The sequence below is a fragment of the Glarea lozoyensis genome, assembly GCF_000409485.1.
Source record: "Glarea lozoyensis ATCC 20868 chromosome Unknown GLAREA5, whole genome shotgun sequence".
Taxonomy (NCBI): Eukaryota; Fungi; Ascomycota; class Leotiomycetes; order Helotiales; family Helotiaceae; genus Glarea; species Glarea lozoyensis.
In genome coordinates, this window is record NW_007361000.1 from 97,147 (window position 1) to 123,154 (window position 26,008).

Consider the following 26,008-nt stretch of genomic DNA (forward strand, 5'->3'; position numbering starts at 1 on the left):
AAGAAACATGTCGCGGGTATCACCCATCTCATCCATTCACACTCCCTGTGGCGGCGCCTCTTCAAACATCCCATTGTCCTCCGACACTCCCGATGCAGGGGACCGCCTTTTGTCTGCTATAAGAAGGTCTTGGCACTGTCATTTTCCAAATTATTATTCTGACATTTGCTTGTTGCGGCTTTCTTTTTTCAAAAATTTAATTGATTTTCTATTTGCTTGCGACTTGATTGTTGTTTGCTGAGCTGAGCTTGCCTACGCTATTTCGGCCGCGCACAAGGAAGCTTCGATCTCGAGACCACGACCAAAAGGGGCTAGGAAGTCTAGACAAACAAACGGCTGCGCGGAGTGACGCACCACCTACCGCCACCACCAAATACAAGACGAGAGTTGCTTGTTTGTTTGCCTTCTTTCAGTCTCTACTTCAAACCTTTCCTTCGTCTTTTCGTTCTCACGATCTTGGCTTCAATTGCTTAGATCTGTACATACGCCTCTCCCGCCAATTCCTCACCATCTTGGCTCCAAGACAAAATGACAACCCTCACCACCCTCCTCGCCCTCCTCCCCCTCATCAGCGCATCCACCTTCCAACTCTCCATCGCGCGCTCTCCCACCGCCCACCTCGCTCAGCTCGAGCGTCGCCAGCTCCAAAACCGCGGTCTCGACAAGCGCGACACCGTACAGGTCTCTCTCACCAATGCCCTCACCCAGGGTCTCTATTTCGCGAATATCAGCGTCGGAACACCTGCCCAGCAGTTGATGGTGCAGATTGATACGGGGAGCTCGGATGTGTGGGTGCCGGCGAGCGGTGCGAGTGTGTGTTCGGAGCCGGCGAGTCAGGGGGGTGGGTGTGATGGGGGGAGTTGTGCGTATATCCTATTCCATTGTGTTGGAAGAAGTGGCTAATGATGTGTAGTTGACCCAAGTACATCCTCGACGTTTCTCGAGGTCGGGCAGGATGAGTTTAATATCTCGTATGTAGACGGTACTGGGTCGGCGGGTGATTACTTCCAAGATACGTTCTCGATTGGAGGCGCGACGATTCAGCAGTTTGAGATGGGGTTGGCGACGAGTGGGACGATTGGCACGGGGATTATGGGCATTGGATATAATAATTCAGAGGCGAATGTTGATACCGGGAATGGTACGATCTATGCGAATTTGCCGTTTGCGTTGGTAGATCAGGGGTTGATTCCTACCGAGGCATATAGCTTGTGGTTGAATGATCTTGGTGAGTTAAGCTTTGGTTAAGCTTTTTGGAAATTGGCAGGGCTAACGGTTATTAGAATCTAGTACTGGATCTGTTCTGTTTGGAGGAATCGATACTACGAAATACCAGGGCGAACTTCAATCGATTACTGTCTACCCAAGCAGAGCTCGACGCGCAGTCACCTCATTCTCCGTCGCTTTCACATCGCTTTCGGCAACCTCAAGCTCCGGTACTGATGTTCTCACTCCATCCGACTTTGCTGTTGCTGCGATTCTCGATTCCGGAACTACCATCACCCTTCTCCCAGATGATGTTGCGGCTGTCGTCTATGAGGAACTCGGAGCTCGATACTACTCAAAACTTGGTGCGACCCTCGTTCCTTGCAGTCTTGCCCAGAAGAATGGAAGTATCAATTATGGATTCGGAGGTGTAGACGGGCCAGTCATTCGAGTTTCCGTTTCCGAACTTGTCCTCCCATTAACCCTGACTAACGGCCAAACTCCTACATTCACAAACGGACAGGCCGCTTGCCAACTCGGCATCCAACCAGCAGGTGATCTCCCAGTCCTACTAGGCGACACCTTCCTCCGCTCCGCCTACGTTGTCTACGATCTCGTCAACAACCGAATCGCTCTCGGCCAAACCAACTTCAACGTCACATCGTCCAACATCGTCCCATTCGCCAGTTCAGGAGCACCAATCCCATCTGCCTCTTCCGCTCCCAATGAAGCTGCTGTCACGCAAACCGCAACTGGTATCCCAAGAGCTACAGCGGCCGGAACGGCTACTGGTGCGGACGCATCGGCTACGTATAATCCTACCGCGACCGGATTGAACGCTGCGAGCGGATTTGCTGCGACAGGTACAAGCACGAGTACGAGCACCAAGAAGAGCGCTGCTGGACAGGGACCAGAACCTTTTAGATGGGCGGCGGTCGTGGTGGGTGCTGTCACCGTTGGATTGATGGGTGTGGGTGGTGGGGTGTTTGCGATGTTGTAAATGATTGCATTGTATACTGCTCATATGGCGTTTATTTTTTGCATTTCTTAGAAGTGTTTATTGGATTTAAAAGAGGTTTTGTTAAAAGATGGTGGGATGGTGGTCGAGGGAAGCAAGGGGGTTGAGGAGGGGATGTGTACAAATTTAAATAGCGAGCGGCGTTTGTTTTATCTGGATAGCATGCGTTGGTTGTTCTAATCTGGTGGAGAGATGGGGAAGTGCAGGTAGAAAGTCTATAGGATAGGCAGAACGTGGCATAGATAGATGAAGGATGTATTTGTTGTATTTGCATCGCCTGGGAATGGGATGAGGATGGCGGGGGAGCAATCCGCATAAGAGGATGAATGTGAAAATATTGTATAGATGATCATATTAGAATTGTTTATACTTTATAGATCAATCGAGGTTTTCAGATAAACGTTCCGAGTCAGCTTCTTGTGTCCTGGTAGCCTCGTACTGTAATATTCTACTCGACGACTAGCGTGATATCTGCTGCGGCACGGTGTACTTGGGCGGGTTTGGCATGAGTGCCGCACCCCAAAAGTTTTGGTGCGTATAGAAGGTTTTCTCAAAATTACACAAGCGCACGCTAAGCAATTTAAAAACTAAGTAAGTGGGTTAATAGAGTAAGTATTAAGATACTTTAAGCAAGAGTTTTAGGATATTCTATTTATATACTAATAAGTTATATATTTAGTAAAGTATGTCGAAATCCGGGATTTTGGTGTTCTTTCGCCTTGAAAATCAGGTTAAAACAAGTACTGCGCGGCACTCATGCCAAACCCCCCAAGTATGCAGGCATTGCTTTGTGGGGCAGTCTCATGAAAGACAGGTTACTTCACAACTACTGACTTCCTTAAGTACTAACTCGGTGGAAAGCACACAGCTCTTTTCGTGAGGTGGGTAGTATCTAAGTATGCTAAAATCCTATCATATGTTTGACCGTATCGCCATTCTTACGTTATGATCGAGCCACCCCATTTTTGATCACAAGTACAAACTCCCGCCATGGTATTCTGTGGTAAACCCAGCAAATCCTGCGCGGAATGTCGATCGAGAAGAACCAAAGTGAGAAATTTCTAGACTCTAAATATGTCAAGCTTTATGAGAACTGATTGCTTTAGTGCGACAGGCTCAAACCGTCGTGCTCGCAATGTCGCAGAGCGCACAGGGTTTGCGATGGCTACAGAAACTCGGACGACATGATTTTTCGGGATGAGTTGAAATCTGTTCTTGAAAAGTCACGGAAGTATGGCTGTAACAAGAAATCCTCACCACATCGACTCTCATCTGAGCGCCAAACCCCAGTGCCAAAACCACCAATCCCCACCCCCCTCACCACCCCCCCAGAAACCCAGGCAACCTCATTCTTCTTCCACCACTTCGTCCCCTCCCGATCCGCCTTCTCGTCCGGCAGCTTCGGGTACCTGGACACGCTGTTCCAGCAGGAGAAGATGGATGGCGCGGTCGCGGATGCCATTGCGGCGGTGGGATACGTCGGGCTGTCGTATTTCTGGAACGATCCGGGACTGCTGGACGTGGCGACGCGGAAGCATGGGGCTGCGCTGAGAGGGATACGGGCGCGGATTGGGGATTGTGAGGGTGCGAGGAGGGATCAGACGTTTGTGGGGGTGCGGATTCTGGGAGCTTATGAGGTGTGTGTGTTGTGTGGTTTTCGTTGAGGTGCAGAGGCTGATTCGAGGTAGACGAATTCGTTGGCGAGTGATGCGTCTATGGAAGCGTGGATGAATCATACGTTTGGTGCGTCGGCGCTGATGAAGTTTCGTGGGGTGGAGAGGTTGGAGGATCCGCTTGGGAGGGAGATTTTCATTCAGCATCGTGCGCAGATAGTAAGACTCGCTCTATTTGGATTAAGTAGGACACTGATGATATATAGGTAGCGAATTGTCTCCAACGCAACGTCCCCGTCCCGCTATACATCAGCGAATGGAACGCCGCCCTCGACGAACCACCTGTCGACGCAGCAGCGACGCAGGTCTGTCAGCTATACGTCAAATACATCAATCTCATCTCCTCCGACGCAGTTACGAGTGCCGAACTCCACGCTCTCGACGCAGAATGTGTGGTCTGGGAGCGAACCTGTCCGCCGGAATTTAGATATCAAACGGTAACGTTATCCCAGCCATGTGAAGAGGTCTTTCAGAATCACTACGACGTCTATCCTACCCTCCTCATCGCCGTCATCTGGAACCACCACCGCACTCTTCGTCTCCTCATCCACCGTCGCCTTCTCACCATTCCAACCTCCACCATCCCCTCCTGTCACCACACCCACACCCTCACCGCCGCAATCTGCGCCTCCGTCCCCCCCTTCCTGCACTCCACCCCCGCCACCCCCCTCCGCACCTGCAACATCACGAATCTGCTCTGGCCGCTGTATCACGCCGGGCTAGAAGATGTGTCTGCCGAGCAGCAGGCCTGGATCAGAGGGAGGATGAGGTGGATTGCGGATGTGTTGGCTAGGAGACAGGGGACGCCGTTGGTGAGCCATTTGAGGACGAAGGTTGGAGGGGGGTGTGGGCTTGAGAGGTGGGTGGGGGAGGTGGAGGGGGTGAGGTGGTGGGGGTGAGAGTGTAAGGGGGCTTTTGGGTAGAGGGAGGGGGGATGGTCAGATGAATGGAGATGTTCCCGGACGGGTTGATTTATGGTAAGAGCGACGAATAGTTGATGTACCTACTCTTGGTATCTATGACCAGACGCCGGATCGCTGAGTATAGATAGACTTATCACGACGTGAGGGAGTGATGTTGTACATGTATACATCTTTGACGTATTACACTCTATAGTATACTTTCGTCTTTGCCATTTCTACATTGCTTTGATAACTTAGGCGTGTTATAAAGATAGTACTGTACCTGATTAACTCAAAGACTCTACGTAAATCGTTACGGCGTTAAAATGTTACATAAGTAGTTAAGTTGTTTAAGTAAATTGCAATTACGAGTGACAGTACTCGTCAATATTATTTCATTTCGAACACTGGAGAGCTTTGAGGAGGTAATTTTCTATTTGGGTTTGTAGTGGTTATAATGGCAAGTTTGGTTGATATGGTTTATGTATCTTTTGTTATATTAGACGGAGATGGAAGACAAATGTTTGGGGACAGAACTCAGGAGTTACCAAGTGAAGGCGAAGCGAGGCTGAGGCGTGAATTTATCGATCTCCAACGTCACTCTAATAATATTCCGTCGGCCGTATTCAACCGAACTCTGTATACCAGCCTTGCCTCCATTATCCATCACCATGCCCAACACCCATAGATGAGCTGTGAAAGCCCACAGTCTCGCTCAGATCATCCAAACCAGCACCACAATCACATAATGGAAGCTTCCCAATCAATACCGCACCCAACACCGGGCAAAGACCCTCCTCCGGCATCATCGATCCCAAACGAGCACACCAGTGCGGAACAAACAGATCGAACTGCAAAGGACGCACACGTAGATGGTGGCCCAGATGAGGGAGAAAGCAACGCGGAAAATGGGGATAAAGATAGAACAGCGATGCCGCCACCTCCCCGACGTACCTCGAATCCAAAGGCAAGGCTGCATATAATCCCACCTCCATCGCACACCTCAAGTTCAAACCGTCCTCTCTCTGCAGATCCAGAGCCTCATCATGGAGCGCATAGTGAGGGGCTAGGCTTGGGATCTAGTACATTACGCGGCGCGCTAGGTGGGGGAAAGACGACGGACAGACCCGAGGATTTCCAGCCTTTCTTCGTGCTAGTTGATGATTCGAGGACGGGCGATACGGTGCATCCGAATGAAGTGCATTATTTGTTTGCCGATGATGAGGATGGGGAGGGGTATACGGGGAAGGTTGTTAGGTCGTTACGAGGGGGTGATGATGGGGAGGGAGCGCGAGAGGAAAGGGTTGTGGTTATTGATGTTAATGATGCTGGGGATGGAGTTACTTGCGTGAATTGCTTTTCGAGCGATTGGCAGGTGTTGAATGCTAGTGTGGAGGTTGCGCCGACTTTTGATGGTGGGGAGGGAGGGAAGCAGGCTGGGGGGTTGATGTTGAGGGTTGAAGGTGTGGATGCAGATACGTTTTCGGGTGAGGGTTTGGTTGCGGGTGGTAGTGGGGAAGTTGGTGATGAAGAGATGAAAGCGCTGCTTGAGGGGTTTGATCAGAAGATGTCGATTATTAGGAAACTGAGTAAGCTTGAGATTGCGGGGAAGGAGGACGAGGTTGTTGAGACGGTAGATGAGGGTGCTGCTGGGAAGTTGTGATATGAATTAGGCATGGGATGAGAAAGGCGTTTGATATTTAAGAACTTTGGGTACTTTCGGTTTTGAGCAAATTTGTTCCATCATAGCCTGGTGTTGGGAACTGGGTATCTTCATTTTTGCGATATCAAGCGCATATATAGGCGTTCAGGCACAGACGATAGCGATTACGAGTCGAGAGAAGATTTACACTTGCTCAACTGGATACACAACCCACGGAACGCAGATCTTGAACATTATTTCAGCCAAAACATTTTGTCACACATTATTCAAGTCTCACCAAACCTAAACTTACCTCTTCGAAAGCGTTTCACGAAGCTTCGTCATTCGCCCCCAGGTGTAACCCCACGCCTGCAATTCCTACATGCATTTCCAGCTTCCTAATGCAGCTCGTACCTGCATATTCTTCAGCTCATCCAATCAGCCAAACCATTCGTACCCAAAGAAGCATGCACACCTTTTCCAAAGCACAAACCGAGGCACAACATGTGTACGAAAGTTAGAATATTATTCGCTAGCTAGAGCGTAGCTGCGTCGTATTCATTCGCTAGCTGAACGTAGCTCATATTCAAGCTTCAGCTAGTCGCGGCATCTGAATGGTATGTTGCAGATGCGGGCGCTAGGTTGTTGGCGTGGATGAATAGGAGGGTAGTTGAGGGTTTGATTTTGTCATAAGAAGCATTGAAAGACTTTTTCTCTTTGAGAAATTCATTCCTGGTTTCAAACAACACTTTTTCCTATACCAAACCATCATGTTGTTAACCACCCTCCTCATCCTCGCCCTAACAGCCACAGCCTCAGCGACACCAACAGTCTACCTCATCCGCCACGGCGAGAAACCCGCAGACGGCGGCGATGGCCTAACGATACAAGGCCAACAACGCGCGCAGTGTCTACGCACTGTGTTTGGAAATGCGTCACAATACAACATCGGCAAGATATTGGCGCAGACGCCGAAAGCTAGTTCGTCTTCCCTTCCCTTCCCTTCAACTTCTCACTCCACAATTCAGTGAAACATTTTTCTGAGCTGATGTGTGTGAAGATGGCAAAAGAACACGCCCCCTCCTAACAGTCCAACCCGTCGCCGCGGACTTGGGAATTACGGTCGATACATCCTGTGATCGTGACGATCCGGATTGTGTCGCTGATGCGGTAGCTAAGTTCGAGAAGAAGGGGAGTGGGAAGAATGTGCTTGTTTGTTGGGAGCATGATGCGTTGAGTGATATTGTGGGGAGTTTGGGGATGAAGAAGCCGTTGAGTTATCCTGATGAGTCGTGAGTTTGTTTCTCTATTTTTGTGACTTGGTGGAATGGTGGAATGGTGGAATGGATGGTGGGATGGGAGTTGAAGGAGGATGGCTAATGAATTTGGTGCAGGTTTAATCTTATTTGGACGGATCCGAAGCCGTATAAGAGTGTTACTGCTGTTACTTCTGAGAATTGTCCTGGACTGGATTGATGGGTGAAAGCTGGGAGTTTGAGCCTGTATGCGTGAGCGCTGGGTTTTGAGGAGCGATACTCTTCGCACAATGATCCAAATGTATAGGCTCAAGTGTCAAGCATGATGATTTTCTCAGAAACCGGAAAGTAAGCAGTAAACTTCATCCTATAACTATTCATTGAGGCCGATTGTAGTTCCCTTGTGTTTTTCGAGGTGATCCATTGGCTTTTGCAGTGAAACGGCAAGAATCTCAGTGGTTGGGATATCTAGCAATGCATAGCTATCGCTATTTAGAGAAACTTTCAACCAACTAATTCGGTAATCATGATTTATTTGACTACCTTAACTACTAGTTGTGTATAAATAACTATGAAATACAGTTCGATTCGCTACTTCTGTATACTTTTGAAAACTAGTAATGGGTTCTTTTGTTTCCTTAGCTATCGCCTTAAGTGATTTTCGAATATCACTCTAGAAGCGCAATTACTCAATACCCAAGTACGAAATTTCGACCCGTGTACATCTAGCTGTTCCACTAGTCAAATTACATGTGGATGGCGGTAATCAAAGTAGCCAAGCTGAAACTAGTTACTGTTGATGTATGTCAATTTTGATTACATTACCTATACTACATTAACTTAATCAAATCGAGGCATATCAAACAATTTAACACATTGAACATGGCAAGCTAGACGGCATACACCATCTGCCAAAAAAAGAAATGGCGACATGAAGGACGACGAGAAACAGAATGTTATCTTGGAGTTCCAATAAGTAGCAGCTCATAGGGTCATGTAGGTTATTGCTCGAGGATTCGTTTTCCGTTTTTCAATTTATTTGACCGCCTTCGCCCATTTATCTTTTTTGGGATAAACACAAGTTGACATATCCAAAGTCCCACACTCCTTATGTCGCCTTTTCCTATCTATCATAAATCATTTTCGCTGCCCATGAGGTATCCCAACATTCTATCGCTAAAGTTGCTCGAGCGAATAATTACAAATATATACATTTGAAGAAGTAATAAAATGACAAAAAACATTAAACCATTTAGTGCGTTATTTCGTTGGTCATATGAGGATTTCCTCTCTCACACACGATCGTTTGTACCAGTACTGTGAAAGTGAAGAGTCAGCGAATCCTTGAAAGGGCGGCTACGGGACTGGTATTGTGACTTACCTAGATCCCGCACCGTAATTACTATTGTAGGTTACACTACTCTGTGTTTGATACCTACCATATTTCAAGGCGATCAAGTACGCATTTTCTTCGTCGGTTGAGATTTTGAATCTCTCCGAAGGGCCAGTAGGTCTATGCGACGATTATTGATTCTCAAATATTCGTTAGTTTAATTAGGAAACGATAATTATCGAGGTCCTTAATTATATCACAAATCTAGATATATCTATTAATTCGAATATAAATATCGGCTAATAATTATCGGTTCTAGGTACTATTTAGTATATAATATCGACTACTACCTAGTGTTCTATATAAATAGATAATAATAAGTATTCGAAGTCTAATTTTATATACTCAGTATAGATTAGACACATAAGAGGTTATACGGCCTCCAATTCCTTAGTTGACCGACTTAATTCTTAGTGTTAAAGTAGGCCCCTAGATCATTTACTATAGTCGTAATACTATAATTACTAATCTTGGGGTTTTTTCCCGGTAGCTTATAGTATTAGATTTTGATATATCCAAAAGAATCTTGAATATTGAATATAGAAATTATCCTTAATGTTAATCATGAATACAAATAATTGCCTGATTAGAACCACGTATATAATTTCTATATTTGATACGTATACTAATTACAAAGCCTATATTCATTGTATTCGTTGCACAGAGCTAAGGGCCAGCTCTCGAAGGAGCTCAGGGGTGACGATGCTGTTTTGCTGAAAATCATAATGCACATATTGAGGGAGGCTGATGCAATCTCTCACATGCTATAATCTCCGAGCGTAGCCAGAGACAATTCCCTTTGCAGTACAGCTACACAAATATGTGGGCGCAGAATCTACACGGTAGTGTCAATATACACATAAAGCTGTTAACTCATCATGTCAGCACACAGAAAACCCAGAATTCAAGAAGTAGAGTTCGACCAACAGTCCAATAACAGTTCAGAAGGATTCTTTACAAGCTCTATCCGAAGATCACAATGTGATATTTTAACGCCCGCAAGAACCGCAGCATCTGCTCTTACTGGACCAAATTTGATCCCACTTTAACAAGCTTTTTTGAAGGCTTCATGGTACGGTTCCAACCTATTAGGATATCAGAAATAGCCGATAACAGTGATTTTAAAAGCCGATATTCCCGGCTTACTTGGCAGCGAGCATCTACCGACACTTTTTCAACGTTCGGGCTTTGATTCTCTGATTTACGAAGCAAGGTCATATGCCTGCGAGTCTGATTAGTCTAATTCAGTCCTCTTGAATTTTCGTGGCAGCGCTCAATCCTGCATCACAACAGTTTTCAACTGTCCGATCTGAGCTCTACACAGACCAGCATATTGTCCTTTGGCGAGTTGAAGGTTACCTGTTGGCAAGAGTTAGCGTGGACGACCCTACTCCTGTTCTCAGCAATGTCAACCAGATCCGACCTCCAGTATCCGAGTGGCATTCGCGCAGTCTTTTTCGATTTCATGGGCACCTGCTTAGACTGGTACTCGAGCATTACAGCCGCGCTCCCAGAGGCCCTAAATGATACGGCAAAGAAGGATCTCGCCATAGCTTGGCGGGAGATTTTTTTCGAGGACATCCATGAGCGTTTTCAACAGAATCTCCCACCGGAGTCCTTTGATGTGACCACTGCTCGTCTGCTTGATGTGGTTTGCGCTCTTCATGGGGTAATATTGACGCCTGTGGAAAAGACCAATGCTGTGCAGGCATGGCATGGCATGTCGGCGTGGGCAGACGTGGTGTCATCTCTTGCTTCCATCAAGGCTCATGGAGTCGAGCTGTTTGTCCTGGCAAACGGAACCATGCGGCTTCAGCTCGACCTGGTGAAATCGTCGGGGTTGCACGTCTTCGACATGCTCTTCTCCAGTGAGCTTTTGGGCCTCACAAAACCCGATCCCCATCTGTACCAAAAGGCGATGCAGCTGGTCGGTGTCCGGCCCGAGGAATGTGCAATGGTCGCTGCCCATGCTTATGATTTACGAGCTGCGAAAGCTGTTGGCATGAAGACTGTGTATGTTAGGAGGTGGACGGAGGATACGCGCGAAGATATGACCAAAGTCGACGACGACGTAGACGCATTTATTGGGACGGTTACAGAGGCAGGAATAGAGAACGAACCAGTATACGACGGCACTTTTTATGACCTACTAGAAGTATTAGGACTCGTTGATCACCAATAATCATGATCAGAGACTACTTATTATTTATTGAGAAGAGCGACCTTCGACCATGCTAGAACAGCAGGTCAGCAGAGGTTCAGGTCACCTCATCAGACTTGTACCGTCTCTTGGTCGGTCCTAGTCCAAATGTTACTAGTTCCTGAAAAACGAAAACAAAAACCTTAAGCCACGTCCTATGGCAGGAATTATAGTCATAAATACGCTTATAATCATGAACTATCAGAGGCAGGTGAATCATATAGTAAGGAAGTTGTCTTTAGTTGTAAGGAAAACCTTTCTAAAAATATCTCGATAAGCACCTTCATTTTTTGAAAAGTCACCTTCTATACTAAATAACCACGAACATCCAGGCATATTGCATTCTACCCTTTTGACCGCGTTTCCCACAAGCGACAGCCTTTTTCTTTCCCAAAGATTCAGAATATTGGCTCGCAAATATTGTACTTGAAATTGAAGAGAAATGAAGAGCCTGCAAGTTTACGGGAAATTTTGTCTGAGCCTCACTAGGTCATTTGAAGTAGTCCTTGACGCGACAGGCTTGTGTGTAGAGGAAAACAGCCACCAATAGTTTTTTTTACATTTCATTGCGCTCAATATTTATAGTGCAACACTTCCAACACCAACCATCAAACCGCACCATCTTGCAAAGGGTCACAGTTTAACTGGAGATATTATCTTTCAACACTTAACCACGAAACACATTCCAAATCTCATTGGAAATCAAAAGTTTGAGCACAACCTTGCTACAAGAAACGACACTCTTACCCTCGCAAAATGCATTCGAAACCAATAAGAACTCTCATGTAGCTAGCGTTCGATGAAAAAGAAGTGTTGGTGTTGCGACCCAACCCTCACCGGCATCACGAGGGACAAAGGTCCTTCACATCCAACAGAAGCGCCCACCATTCCATCCCGTCTTTGTCTTCGGTGTTCATATTCGATATTTTAGTGTTGGGAAGAATGTTGATATCTTTGTATCAAGTCAAAAAATTAGAGTTAAAGAGTGTTGGTGTCATGAAAGAGATCAAGTGACTGATCAAAGATATCGAACTGTCCACTTTCCAACGGAGGCGCCCATCGCGCGTCCAGTGGCTGTAAAGTTTATCTTCGGTGTTCAAATTCGAGATGCTAATATTGGGACGAAGGTTGTTATCTTTATTTGAACTCACCAAAATATTAAGGTTAAAGAGAGTTGGTGTTTCGAAATAGGCCCAGTGACGTAAAAAGATATCAAAAGGTCCACTTTACAACGAATGTGCCGGTGGAAATCTAGGCTGTTGAAGTGTGAGTGTTCAAGGGAGAATGAATAACAGTTTGGTTGGTTGAGTATGGAGTTGTGATTCATGTTGTGAAAGCACTCACTTCAATATTTCATGTCTTCGTTCCTTTCTTACCTCATTTTACCACTCCTAACTAGCATTTCAATCATCCTTCTATCATTTATACCACTTCGTTCAAAATGGATTACCGTAAGCGAGCCAACAAGTTTACTAGACTTTGCAAGCAACATCGAACTGCTAAACGGCAAGCGAAGACTTCCAAAAGCCCGCAAATTACCAGACTTGCCGAAACGAGCGATAGCATACCTGTTACGGCTCAACGATCGAATAAACAGAGTAATACAGAACTTCTAAGCTCCGTTAATAAGCTAACGCAATGTGTTGATGACTATCGAAAATCCAACATGGCTCTTCAGAATGAGGTATGGGCCGCTGAATCTCATTAGAGTCATTCTTGTTATGTTGGGATTTACATCTCAATGCTGACTGCAAATATAGATAAATACCTTGAAACGAAAATATAGTGACATGGAATCGAATTTGCGGACACTTGAATTCAAACAACACAAAACTTGGCCCTATTTCATGAAATTACCAAAGGAGATTAGAATGTAAGTTGATTTACCATTCTGTGTAATTTTCCAACTTCCTACGATAAAATCATGAATAGCATATTCAAGGTTTAATTAAAATCTCCCACAGGACACCGCTCAACTTTCGATCACTAACTAATCTCCCCAGAATAATCTATCAAACCGCAGCCACCATCCCCCAAACCCACATCATCACCGCAAAAACCATATCTCGATCAAAAGTCCTCAACATCGCCTACGTCTGCAAAGAATCACTCCATGCCCTTGACTCGTTAAAATTCGACTACTTCCTCTTCCACTCAACTCAGCACCGACCGGCTCCGCCACTTGTATACTGCAACACGAATCTCGAGCGCGAGGAGACGCTGTGGGCTATTGGTAATTACGAAAATCTTGCACCAGAACCCGAGAATTCAGACATCGACGGTCTTGAAATTCTCAAAATCGGCACCACCAGACCACCACCTCCCGAAGACCACTCACCCCGCTGTATCCCTTTCGACCCTCCACCCCGCGCCTGGAACCCCTTCAACAAAGACACAGACACCTTTTACTTCCCCTCCGACCCTCTTCGCACCCTTCCCCAATCCACAAACTGGCTCTGCGGCAAATGCTCCCCCCACAAAGGGTTTTCCACCACTTCATCTCGACTTGTCACAGCTCCTTGCTCAGACTGCCTTACAAACAGCTGCCTCACCTCAGGACCGGCGAAATTGCATAGTATAGCGCTCAAATTGACGGACTTTGTATCCCCGAATGAAGACGAGGCGTTCGGCAGTTTTGAGATGTTGATTATGCATCAAGTCGATGAATTGCTGCTCGTTGTTGATGAAGTGAGGGTTTGTGCGCAGGAACATGCTGTTGTTTTTGGTGAGCCGATGGGAGATCCGAGTATGGTGCTTGAGGGGATGGTGCCATCTATAGAAGCTGTTCAGTTAGTGCGAGAGCTCAAGAAGGGGTTGTATGAGAAAGGTTCGGGGGACTGGGACATCGTGACAAGGAAGATGCAACAACTTTTGGAGGAAGTGAAGATGAGAAATCTCAGGGAAAAACAGTTGAGAAAAAGTGAGTTGCAACCCGAACCCCTTTTCTTCCCTTTCACATATCATAGACCCGCCTTTCCCCTTGCCCCTTTTCCTCTTGCCCTCACTAACTTTCCTCACAGTCCTCCCCTCCCTCTTCACCTCCGCAAACAACGGTCCCTTTCTCGACCTCTCCACCTGGAACCCGCCCACAGTCCGTTTCGTAACCGCCTACAAGAAGCAGAATGAATGGATTCAACGACCATCTTCCCCCCCAACTACACCGCCCCCCGCTCAAGAAACAAGGCATCCACGACCAAACCCCTTTGTGCATTACTGGCATATTACGATTGAAGAACGGGATGGGTTTGGGAATCCCTTTAGACGGTAGAGAGGGGTCGGGGGGGGCAGAAAAGGAAATGGATGGGATTAGAGGATGGAGGTTAGTGTAGTGGTTGCTTGGGACTCAGTGGCTGGCTTTTATCTGTATAAGGGTGCGTAGAGGGTTTGGTGTTTGAAAGTTTTACTTCCTCTGTATACAAGCGTGGTTAAAACAGATCCTAGATTTGGTTTCGTTCGAAACTTCAAGTCCACTTAGGACTTTCAAGGTCGTCCCCAGTATATGAAAATCTAGGGGGAACATCCAAGAAACCTACTCGGGTACGGAACAACGAGAAGCAGATGAGCTGGGAACGAATATGTATTGACCTCCTGTGAGAACCACATCCCGCTAACTAACCTGACTAATATGCTAATACTCCAAACGCCATCGCCAACCTATCACCACCCATACCCAACTTCATCATTATCATAACAAAAAGCACAACAAATCACTTGCGCCCTCTGGCAAGCAACTTCTCACCCAGCTCAGCAACCGCAGCACCCCAAGAAGTCTTCGTCGACTTGCCCTTCTCTTCGACTACATTACCACATCTATTCAAAAGGAATTCTCCCATCTTCGGCTCATTGAAGCGCTCCCCGTACACGACTGTAGCGGTAGGATTCATCTCGACGTGAATACCATCATTGCCACTCTGGCTTGTCAAGTCGATGGTGATTTCGACTTTAGTGGTCAATGGTGCAATAAGGAGTGTCGATTTAATCGCAATAGAATTGTCAGAGGTTTTGCTGATTAGGGTTGGGCAGCTGACTTTGAGCAGACGGATTTCATCGACGATAGAACATGCTTTGTTCCAGGATGAACTGACAGAACGGAGGAGGTCTTTGACTTTGGTTTGAGATTGGGGTAAACCTCGAGCGTGGTCACGGATGCTCTGCAAGAAGAACTCCTTCTCGATAGTCAGAGGTCGTGGATTGAGTTCGCGGTTACCGCCGATATACCACAGGTCAATTCGACTTTCGCCAACGGGCTTAGTCGAAGACTGCGAAGTGTTTGATAGAAATGACGCGGCGTCGAAAACAAGCTCAATGTCTTTCAGATAAGTCATTGAGGTTGTACTGCCAGATACACCTGTGATGGTCCAGCCATGCTCTTGCTCAATCGTATCTACCTTGGCTAGAAATAGAGTTTCAATATACATAGTCGATCAGGGGTGAGGGAAACAAACCTTTTAGAGAGCTGATTTCGCCAGATGTCCAGCCTCGACACTCTTCTCTGACCTTTTCCGCTTCGCGGATCTCTTCGATACAAATTTGTCTGCGTTCATTACCAGAAGTGATCTCACGGTCTTTGGCTTCCAATTGACTTTGAAGATCTTGAATCATCCGCTTTTTAGCCTCAATCTCCGAATCAACAGACACCAATTCTTGACGAGCTGTGCTGAGGACTTCTGGATCGCAACTTGCCAAATCTTCGGCAGCAGCGTTTAGATCAGCTTCCTCTCTCTCCAGCCCTTCTGCCTGCCGCACCAAATCTGGAAGAATAGATTTAAGCAAGCTATACTGATGATCAAGCACTTCCTCGTCTTCAATCATTCCTTCCCCGGTTCTAAACAGACCTTCCTTAAGAGTACCAAGAAGTGTCATCCGCCAGTCATACCACATTTCCTTACTGAGAAGCCTCGCATGCGTCTTTACATTCTTGAGCTGATTGTCCATCACAAGCCTGATATCTGGTGTCGCTGAAATATATTCACGGAAGAGTGGGGGGTTTTCTTCGAAAGTTTCGCTCTCAATCTCCCGGACTGTCTTTCTGCCTTCGGAGATGTAGCTCTTCAACTCATGACAGGCATGTTGAAAGAGTTCTAACATTGGAATAGTCGCGGCTCCGGCGGCAATACAATCTTCAAGCGAGACATCTGCTACATCCCTTGGTTCCCTCGAGTCTATGTCAGACTTCGGCGCGAGTGTGTGACGTCGTTTGGTTGCTGTCAATTCCATAAAGTGGATGTTGGTCATGTTTAGAAAGTCCTGGAGCTGGATACGTTCATCCTCAAAGCTTTCATCATCGATCGGAGGCTCTTCAACCGGATTCTTCTCGACCATGGGCCCCGCAGTTATTGCACCAGTATCTTTAAATCTTCCTTGATCCTTGGGTGTGGTCGGCTTGACCACATTTGGCGTGGAAGTTGTTGGGGTAGCAATTGTTGCGGTTGCTTCCTCCAGACTTTTACGTGCAGCGCGGGTTAGTCGGCCAGTCGTCGTCTCTGATTTTGTTGGCGGCCCTTGGAGTTTCACATTTTTAACGGGACTTCCATGGTGACCTTTCAAGCGTTTTATCCCGCCTTCATCGTCATCCTCGTCCTCATCCAACTCAGCAGGTCGTTTCCCTAAAATTCCTTTAGCAGCGCCAACGTGCAAGCTTTTACGCGGCTTCATAGCCTTCTTCTTTGGTGTTAAACTCTGAATCATTTCCTTCAGATTCAGTGTTGCGTCTTTTTCTTCCCCAGGTTGATTTACTTCACGCTCGAGGATACTACGACCATTCTCACGATCCTCATCCTGTTGACGCTCCTTGTCTATCTCTTCTCCAATAGCTCTCGGATCCTGAAAGCGAACACCAGCAACGTAGTCAGTGAGTTTACTAGGTGTGAAGGTTCTGGCCTGTTCGCCAATTGAGACTCGACGATCAAGCAGAGCGGCAACTCGTGGAGAACCGAGTCCCTCGCGGTCAAGGCCAACTCCAGAGGATCGTCGTCGTTGAGGCGTCAATACAAAATTTGGTGTTGTGGTACCAGTCTGAAACAATTTGTTGGGTGTAGCAGCAGTTTTTGATTTTGCTGATCGAGGAGTGGACGCAACCGCCTGGATTTCGTCTTTGAACAACTTTTTAGGAGATGCTGAGCGTATGGAAATATTCTTTGAAGGCGGTGTTTTGCTGGGAGTTGTCGGCCTTAGCGGCTGAGGAGTGAGTTGTTTCGACGGCGTAGCTGGCTTCTTCACTGGTGTGCTACCACCATTAAGCTTCGACTTTGGCGTTGTTGATTTCCTAGCCTCTGTGCTTCGGCGAAGTCCTTTGCCTCTTAAGCCTGTCATACTTGGACTACCAGTTTCTGAGGCGGCTGTATGTGTTGAAGCGGCATTCTTTGGTGGTGAGTTAGGTATTATGTCTATCTGAAAGGGAGAGCTACCAAGATCAGCTTCCAGTTCCATGATTCTTTTGGCTTGGGCTTTGTTTTTAGAGCTGGATCCAGGCTGCAGGATACCTCCCAGAGCCGTCGTTATTTCCATCCCAGTGGTGGCATCCAATTCATCTGCTATAGATTCTTTTACCGAGTTCAAGATAGAACCCACAGCGGACGTCATATCCATAGCTTCATCTCCAAAATCAGAGCTGAGACTCTCTCTCGTAGACCTTGTTTGTCTCTTTTTAGCCGTAGCCGAGGATTGCCTTCGAGATTTATTATTTTGTCTTCCTTGCGGCAGGACACCACCAACTGCAGTGGTAAAGTCCATAGTCATGTCTTCATCCCCATCTGCGTCGTTACTCTGCGATGTGCGAATGCCGCCGATAGCCATTGTAAGATCCACAGTTTCATCACCTGCTGAGGTGTCTTCACTGGTAGATTTCCGGCGAGTGCTCTGGCGCCGACCAGCTCCAGCAGATTTGGCTTTGGAGATGGCATTGTTAATGTCGTTTGAAATTATGCCTCCGAATGCATGTGTAACATCCATCGACATCTCATCATCATTTTGATCCTGGCCTGCTATTATGCCTCCCATTGGGCGGGTCATATCCATTGTGATGTCCATTGTCATATCCTCATTTTCAGATTGATCATCCTGGATTACCGACTTGCTAGCTCTGGATGTCGCCGAGAAAGGATCAATATTTTCTTGATCCTCCTGGGATTCCAGGTTGAGCAAAGGCGCGGGCTTATTGAAAGGCGCAAAAGAAGCTACGACTTCTTCTGTTAATTCCTGCTCCCCATGCTCGTCGAAGTCGATGCCTTGAGTGCCTGCTAGACGCGCTGCTTCTCTCAAAGCTTCATCGAGACGACTGCTTGATCCAGATGTCGAAGCAGATTTGACAGATGCCATTGACATATCAGTTGTTTCTCCCCCGTCCATGCTCATGGCAGTCTCATCATCATTGTCTGAATTGCTGTTGGTATCGGAACGAACATCTTCATCATCTTCAACAATCTCCTCGGTATCTGCCGTAGAGCTTCCGCTGAGGGGGCTGGAGGAAAACACTTCCTCGTCGTCTGGGTTGTTGAAGTTCATTGGCGGTATGCCAGAACTTCGTCGGCGCTTTTTCTGGTGCAAATCTCGCTGATGCGCAGGGCTTGCCGTAACTGTCTCCTCCTCCACCTGTTCAGGAGGCGTCGAAGGTGGCTCGGAAGGGTCTGAGTTTGCGTGTCCCGGGGTCTGCGGCTCCGAAATAGATGATGCTCGGCGAGTGGAATTTGTCGCATTCGACGAGGTTGTGGAATCTTGATACTCAACAACAACATCCCACGTGTGTAAGGTTGCCTCTGGCGCAAATGATACTCGACGGTTGGCCAGAGATTTCCTTCTGGCATCACGTCTCGAGATGACCTCCTTCTCCAACTCTTTCCTTTCCTGCTCCTCGCGTTCTCTGGCGGCGGCTTCTTGTTCTTCTTCCGTTCTCAGAGTAACCCGTGTCTCATTGACAGCTGGATTTCCATTAACGTTGAAAGGATTTGGCAGGTTATCGGCGCCAGTGATCGTTGCGCCAGGTGTAGGCGCAACATCAAAGTCAATTAAATCGCTCGACTTCTTTGGTGATTGCGGGGTAGCTTTCTTTGGACTCCCTTTTCGCGTTGATTTATGCGCGGGAATTTCTCGAAGAGGGGGCATTGTAGGTTTGAGTATCGATCGGGGAGCAGGCGCAGGTATTGTTGCTAAAGACTAGTATCTATTAGCAGATCATCAACCATTTCCTCTGTGAAATCCCTACTTTGCGACGGTTCCCTGTGGTGCTTTTCAGCGCGTCGAGTCCACCAGGTCCTATGCTCTTGCTCCGAGACTTCTTCAAGACCTTCTCTGTCGGCGTCCTTTTCCCCTTTACTAATGCTGTGAAATCCGTTGTCATATTCTCCTGATCCATTACGCCTGCTGAGGGTATGCTACCCAAGGACTTTCGCGATTTGGGGCGAGACGCTGGCAGCGTCATCTCGTCTCGAGTGGCCATGTTGATGTTGAGAGCACACGCTCTGGGAAAGACAATAATCAAGTAGACTCTTGGTATTGCCGCATCAAGTATAATGTGGTGTTGTGTCGAGTATCGCAGCCATCGAAAGCAAGTGGGATGCCATTGGCAAGAATTCCAATGTAAACAAGCAGGGATCTGACGCGTCGCGAAAAGCGGGCCGAAAGCTAAGGTCATCGGTGTTCGGCCTCAGGACTGAAGTCTCGAAATCTTGAGGTGGGTCCCCCAACGTGATCTCGCTACGCTTTTGCAAGCCGCACCACACCATTTTTTGAAAATCGAACTTCCACTTCAAGCTTCTCACGACAACCGCCAACAACGACCATTTGCGCGCCTTCGACAAAAGAACACCGCAAACATGGCCACCGAACTTACCGTGCAATCGGAACGTGCTTTCCAGAAGCAACCTCACATCTTCCTCAACGCCAAAACCAAGGCGAAGTCCCGCAGAGTCGGAAAGGGTGGACGAAGATGGTATAAGGATGTTGGTCTGGGATTCCGTACACCAAAGACCGCCATTGATGGAAGCTACATCGGTATGTAATATTTGCGCAATTCGGAATCGCAAAATGGGAAAGTTATGTTGCAAGAAAACGACATGTATGGGTGGCGTGGAGGGGTGTAGAGGAAGACATGGGAATCGAATCGCACATGCGATATGGATGGATGCGCATTTGCGACGAAGGAATTAATGCTGACAATTGGAATTCTAGACAAGAAGTGCCCCTTCACTGGTCTCGTTTCTATCCGTGGTCGTATCTTGACCGGTACCGTCGTTTCTACCAAGATGCACCGAACCCTCGTTATCCGCAGAGAATATCTTCACTTCATCCCAAAATACGCCAGATACGAGAAGAGACACAAGAACTTGTCCGCACACGTTTCCCCAGCTTTCCGTGTCCAGGAGGGTGATCAAGTTACCGTTGGCCAGTGCAGACCTTTGAGCAAGACCGTATGTGATCCTCAAGCGATGCGATTTGGGTATCATGCCTACAAACAGGGATCAATTAGCGCAGGGAAGTGTGAATGCTAACTCTAAGTTTCAGGTCCGATTCAATGTTCTTCGCGTACTTCCCCGAACCGGCAAGGCTGTTAAGCAGTTCAGCAAGTTCTAAAAAGTCAATTGGGTGTTTCTGGGATTTTTTCATGGCTGCATGGGGGAATTGTCGTTTGTCTGGTCATACTTCGAGAGCTGTGGCATATCGACCGAATTGGCATGATGGCAACAAGCGTTAGCTACAGTTGATAGTAGATAATGCAACAACCTTACACTGAACCGGGATTTGAGTACAGGGTGACAAGAAGCAGGTTTGGATGGTGGCACGTTATGGATCTACTAATGTGGGCTCGGCCATGCATTTCTAGTCCTCGAAATTTCCACGACCGATCTTAGATTGATCTACGAAGCGAGTTCCTCTCCAAGACGTCCACGGATTTTGTTTCCCATATTGGCGGTCGCATCGTACGGCATAGCAGCGATATTGTATGAATATCTTACACTCACGACGTAATTATGGCCATAAGTTTGCCTTTTTCTTTCTTGCAAGATTCCGTCCGTCACCTCCCATGAAAGCCCACGCCTCATCCGACACCGATCCCAGCGAACGGAGTACGCAGTCAATCAGGTTATTCGCTCTTTTCAATTGGGACAGAGAGGTCAGGCTCGTCGAATTTGCTTCGTGGTGTGCTATATCTGTGTACTGTTGGTCTAAATTTTAGAAATTGCACACCTCTGGAGTGACCACGTTTATTTTGCCTTTCGAAGTCTCGGAGTATTTTCCTTTTTTGATATGCGTATTACATGAGATTAAGATCTCGGTGGTGGGAAATTGCAGTCAGAGTCGCAAAGAGCTTGAAAATGAATCTCCTGCTTGGAATGTATACTTGTGACTACCCATCTATTTTCATACTCGAGTGAGCATCCACCTACAATATCCTGTTACTAACGGAGCTATTCGCCTGATGCAGAGTTGCAATTTATCTCCATTCAGACATATCCTCACGGAGATTTAATACTCATTCTAGCCACTGCAATCACTTACAACAGCTCAATCACTAAATCCATGATTTCCTTGCCCTTCCAATCGCTTCACAACTATAACTTCTCCCTCACTCCTATCCTCCTTTCCCCATCTCGTACCTATCACCCACCCAAATCAACCATCCAAAGCACTCAAACACACAAAACACAAAAATGCCTCCACCAATCCTATCCTCCCCCTTCCGAACCCTCCCCAAAGCAAACCCACTGTCCAACATCCCCTTTTCAAACCGAGGAATCTTCAACGTCCAAATCCCACAACCACAGGACACAAAGTCCAGTACGAGTGAGCTTCCGGAGAGGATGGTGAGTGGGGAGTTGAATCCTTGGGGTAAGAGGCAGATGAAGGAGGGGAAAGCGACTGAGATTGAGGTAAAAGAGGATGTTGAAATAATGAAAGAGGAAAAGAAGAGGGAGGATGAGGAAAGAGAAGAGGGAAAAGAGGAGGGAGGGAGGGAGGAGAATTGGTTTAGTCGTTTTGAGAGGAGTAGGAGGATGAGATGAGTTTAGATGAGTTGAATAAGTTTGTATAGTGGTGCTTGGTGGACACAGATTTGGTAGGGCCATGAAGAGGAATTTCAACAATTAATATACCTTTTCCAAGCTTTTTTCATGGAACTCCTGATTTCCACGAGACGTAGTCGAACCTAAGAGTTGTGGCCACTGACAAGGTGACTTGGGTGAGGTAAAATAGGTGGATTAATTTTGGTTCGTGAGATCTTATTTCAGACGGTTAGCTATTTGTGACTCTGGGAATTTGGATGATGAGTTATCCACTAATAGTAAAAATCGAGTGACCAAGTATCCTCATAGTGTGAGGTTTCAAGATAGTATTGAAAAGAAAACTGATTTCCCAATCCGTAGCCGGCGAAAGATTTGCTTATAGGTTTATATTCATATGTACACAAACTATCATCATTTACAACCCTACAAATGCACTTCATATCCATATTTCATTTGCCGAAATTAGAACCACTCTTTTACTTCTCGCAGCCATTAAACATTAACATTCTTACGGAACACATTGGCCTGGAGTGTCAGTTAGCAACAGATTCTTAAAACAAAGGACACATTGAGGACTTACTATAATAAAGACTCTGCGCCTTGCAAGTCCCACTAACACAAGTCGTAGCCCCAGCCCACTTATCACCACCGCACTGCGCATACAACGCAGCAGGCTTCGCCGTACTGCTACTCACCGCAGACGTACTAACCTTCGTGCTGGTCGCCAACGTCGTAGGCGTAGCCGCCGGCGGAGTGGATGTCGTGCCCGGCGCAGGACCAGACCCAGAACCGCAAGTGAAGACAGGAGGACCTGGAATCTTGTAGCTAGGAAGGGTTTGGTAGATATTGATCAAGATTCCGGGATCGGTGCTTTTGTATGCGCCAGGGAAGGCAACGGTGCTAGGGGCTGCGGTGCCAGAGCCGCCGGTGACGTTAATTTGAGCGCATTCCATGTAGAGTTGGGCGCCTTGGGATGAGCCTGCTGAGTGGAGGGCGATGAGTTCGGCGCGGAGAAGGTACTGGCCGTTTGCGAGACAGGAGGGAATGGTGATGCTGTGGAGACCGGCGTTTGCTATTAAGTCTGTGACGCCCCAGCTTCCGGTCGATGGGTTGTAGCCCTGTTCTTGGATCTTGAACCATCCGTCTCCGACTCCAGAGTCTGTTGTGGCATCGGTTACCTTTTTCAGATAGGCGATTGTTGGACCTTTGTGAGAGGGATCGATCACGTAAATTGCATCGTTTGCTGGAGTGCTCGTGAGGGTATGTCTCCATACGGCTTTGACGGTATCGCCAGCTTTCACATCGATGATCTTTGATGAGGGTGTAGTTGGGTTGGGACCTCCGTTGCAGACCACATCTTTCGAAGAGACATCATTGATAGGACCATCGTAGTTTGGTGTCCGTATTCCATAACTGATTGGATATGTGGTTGACCCAACTTGGAGCTGAGAAAAGATGGTATGAGCTGAAGCAAATGGCAGGAGCGCCGCGAACGAGAGATAGGACTGAGTCTTCATTTTGATGAGAGGAAGATGATCTAATCGAGAAGCAAAACAAATACAGAGCAAGATGATCTCTTATATATAAGATGAATGCCGAGGCAACCCCCACTAGGAGATCTGGACCATTCCAAGATCGAAGGCAAGAATAACAGGACTACTGCATCTCGCTACTGCTTTCATATATTATTCCGCCTCGTCTCTCCAATAGTCGCCTTATTGTCAAGGTATAGCTACTCCTGGGAACAACAAGTTTGCACGAGATCCGGCCGCCACATTCCGAGCAGCACAAGAGATGCATGTATGAACCCAGATAGTTTCTTTTTCAGATTCATCCGACGTCTAGCTTCGCGCCCCGTGCTCATTTGACATGAAAATAAATTGCAAAATCAAGCCAAGGTGGCCGAAATCCGAGAAAGCATCGTGAGTGGCGGATATCTGCTTGCTACTTAAAAGACAAGGGGGTCTCCTATTCTTTGGGACGCACTGTGTTCGTGGAAACAAAGTGCCATGCTGGATAGCAATCGTGCGGCGCCGTTGGGCCGTACCTCCGCATTTCCCCAGATTCCACATGCAATGGATCTGGTGCCAATTTTATATTCCGAGCGCTGTGTGATGTTTGTGTTCCGTTCCCGAAATGGACGTGCTTGAAAATCCGGCAAAAGTGCCGGGAAAAGAATTCAATCATCCAGCACGAATGAAAGACCGCCGCTCGTTGGAAATAATTTTGAGCCTCGCGAAACCAAGCCAAAGAGAGGTCAGCAGACATAGAATATGGAGAAGCACGGGCGTGGAATGTCATGTTTTGCGCTGATTGCGTGGATATTCAAAGAACTGGACCCGGCCGTGTGCTACGTGATACATCCCGCGTCCTGCTTCATAGAACGTTAGATAGAAGGATTGTAAGTGATCTCAAGATGGAAGGAGGACTGGATATAACTTCACGATTGTGAATTTCTTCGACTTGGAGCATATATGTGAGTGATAATAGCACGGGGAAGTGCGACATAGGTAGACATCGTGTAGAGAGAGACTGAAGCGAGCTTCAGAGAAGCACGAACAGACTTCTGAATCGCCATTCGTGGCAGTGGCAGTAACCTCAACTCCTTATCTGCGACCTCCTATGAACCTCTGATTTCGAGGTGGGATCATATTTTGGCCGCAAGATTGGATACACTTTTTCGAATTTGACAAGATGTGTTCGATTCAATCCTCAGATCAGCAGTATCTGATAGAGCTCCCTCAAAGTCGTTGTCAGAGTGTGTGGTAGAGGCCTGAAGAAACAATGAATGGATGAAGTTGAAGAGAGGATCAAAAGATCGCGGGGGCACGAAGAAGCTTGGATTTGTGATACGACACGTGACTGGATCTGGTCTGATGTGGGAGGTATAAATTCTTTTGGTCATCCCCTTCTCTGTAGGCCGTGCTGTCCTATCAATATCGCGTCTGACTTTCTGGATTAATTACTACCTATTTATTGAGATCAAATGCCGACTGGAATAGTCAATTGAACATCACGTGATGCATAGTTAATCAACTACTCTGTTTTGATAAGTCTCAGAGACCTGATAGCACGTACCTAGATAGATACACCTCTTCATTCAAAGCTATTAAGTACTCCCAACTGAAGTGATTGAACCATTCACTCCAAAGCCGATATGTACTCCAGAAGCAACCATCAGATTCAACGATTGTCTCATATTAGAACTGGAACTAAGCGAGATACAAATCACACGCCGAAGTTTCTTAGAGAAGTGCCTCAGCTACCACCCAAATATTCCACCAAAAATTTCTCTTTACCAGCTGGTATGGACATCGTAATCATAATTTCATCAAAATCATAGCGTAACTCCTCTCTCGTAGCGCAGGCCATCTTCTCTCTTCAAATCGCTTCTGGCAGGTCTCTCAGGATGTATGCGTCGCTGTTGTATCTCTCGGTGCTTGTTGGCAGTACATAGCGAGATTGAGAAGGGTTGGTAGCATCTATTGAATTTTTAATACCTGAATTTTGTTGGCGAGGAACCATCATACCTGCGGAAATGTATCAACCTGGCAGCATAGGTCAGATCCCACACGACATTCTGCGTCGCTCTTGCCCACAAAAAATCAGTATGGACTGACCTCACTCCAGCTAACCTCCAAAGAACCTACAATAAATTCCATTGACACTATTTTTGTTCAAAGTGTATCCAATGACCGGAGCCAGCTCAAGCAGCAGCGGA

General features: G+C 47.0%; 10 protein-coding genes across 10 annotated transcripts; 8 read left to right on the forward strand and 2 right to left on the reverse strand.

Moving 5' to 3' along the window:
- Positions 1 to 528: 528 nt before the first annotated feature.
- On the forward strand, positions 529 to 2,206 carry GLAREA_04220 (Acid protease; the record flags this gene model as incomplete). The annotated part of the gene is made up of 3 exons (XM_008086597.1): positions 529 to 862; positions 914 to 1,228; positions 1,284 to 2,206. 3 exons carry the CDS (start codon positions 529 to 531, stop codon positions 2,204 to 2,206), a joined length of 1,572 nt encoding a protein of 523 aa, XP_008084788.1.
- A 1,202-nt stretch (positions 2,207 to 3,408) lies between these two features.
- Positions 3,409 to 4,796, forward strand: GLAREA_04221 (uncharacterized protein; the record flags this gene model as incomplete). Its single annotated transcript, XM_008086598.1, has 3 exons — positions 3,409 to 3,861; positions 3,913 to 4,056; positions 4,104 to 4,796. The coding sequence occupies 3 exons, from the start codon at positions 3,409 to 3,411 to the stop codon at positions 4,794 to 4,796; spliced, it is 1,290 nt and encodes a 429-aa protein (XP_008084789.1).
- Positions 4,797 to 5,547: 751 nt separating this feature from the next.
- On the forward strand, positions 5,548 to 6,462 carry GLAREA_04222 (uncharacterized protein; the record flags this gene model as incomplete). Its single annotated transcript, XM_008086599.1, has 1 exon — positions 5,548 to 6,462. One exon carries the CDS (start codon positions 5,548 to 5,550, stop codon positions 6,460 to 6,462), a length of 915 nt encoding a protein of 304 aa, XP_008084790.1.
- Positions 6,463 to 7,211: 749 nt separating this feature from the next.
- GLAREA_04223 (phosphoglycerate mutase family protein, putative) lies at positions 7,212 to 7,917 on the forward strand (the record flags this gene model as incomplete). Its single annotated transcript, XM_008086600.1, has 3 exons — positions 7,212 to 7,422; positions 7,502 to 7,733; positions 7,836 to 7,917. 3 exons carry the CDS (start codon positions 7,212 to 7,214, stop codon positions 7,915 to 7,917), a joined length of 525 nt encoding a protein of 174 aa, XP_008084791.1.
- A 2,578-nt stretch (positions 7,918 to 10,495) lies between these two features.
- GLAREA_04224 (HAD-like protein) lies at positions 10,496 to 11,272 on the forward strand (the record flags this gene model as incomplete). Its single annotated transcript, XM_008086601.1, has 1 exon — positions 10,496 to 11,272. One exon carries the CDS (start codon positions 10,496 to 10,498, stop codon positions 11,270 to 11,272), a length of 777 nt encoding a protein of 258 aa, XP_008084792.1.
- Positions 11,273 to 12,731: 1,459 nt separating this feature from the next.
- Positions 12,732 to 14,558, forward strand: GLAREA_04225 (uncharacterized protein; the record flags this gene model as incomplete). Its single annotated transcript, XM_008086602.1, has 4 exons — positions 12,732 to 12,974; positions 13,051 to 13,163; positions 13,294 to 14,210; positions 14,311 to 14,558. The coding sequence occupies 4 exons, from the start codon at positions 12,732 to 12,734 to the stop codon at positions 14,556 to 14,558; spliced, it is 1,521 nt and encodes a 506-aa protein (XP_008084793.1).
- A 439-nt stretch (positions 14,559 to 14,997) lies between these two features.
- On the reverse strand, positions 14,998 to 19,724 carry GLAREA_04226 (uncharacterized protein; the record flags this gene model as incomplete). The annotated part of the gene is made up of 3 exons (XM_008086603.1): positions 14,998 to 15,683; positions 15,736 to 19,441; positions 19,491 to 19,724. 3 exons carry the CDS (start codon positions 19,722 to 19,724, stop codon positions 14,998 to 15,000), a joined length of 4,626 nt encoding a protein of 1,541 aa, XP_008084794.1.
- Positions 19,725 to 20,100: 376 nt separating this feature from the next.
- GLAREA_04227 (Nucleic acid-binding protein) lies at positions 20,101 to 20,857 on the forward strand (the record flags this gene model as incomplete). The annotated part of the gene is made up of 3 exons (XM_008086604.1): positions 20,101 to 20,278; positions 20,456 to 20,694; positions 20,789 to 20,857. 3 exons carry the CDS (start codon positions 20,101 to 20,103, stop codon positions 20,855 to 20,857), a joined length of 486 nt encoding a protein of 161 aa, XP_008084795.1.
- Positions 20,858 to 21,936: 1,079 nt separating this feature from the next.
- Positions 21,937 to 22,287, forward strand: GLAREA_04228 (uncharacterized protein; the record flags this gene model as incomplete). The annotated part of the gene is made up of 1 exon (XM_008086605.1): positions 21,937 to 22,287. One exon carries the CDS (start codon positions 21,937 to 21,939, stop codon positions 22,285 to 22,287), a length of 351 nt encoding a protein of 116 aa, XP_008084796.1.
- Positions 22,288 to 22,795: 508 nt separating this feature from the next.
- Positions 22,796 to 23,804, reverse strand: GLAREA_04229 (Cellulose-binding protein; the record flags this gene model as incomplete). The annotated part of the gene is made up of 2 exons (XM_008086606.1): positions 22,796 to 22,812; positions 22,868 to 23,804. The coding sequence occupies 2 exons, from the start codon at positions 23,802 to 23,804 to the stop codon at positions 22,796 to 22,798; spliced, it is 954 nt and encodes a 317-aa protein (XP_008084797.1).
- Positions 23,805 to 26,008: the final 2,204 nt, after the last annotated feature.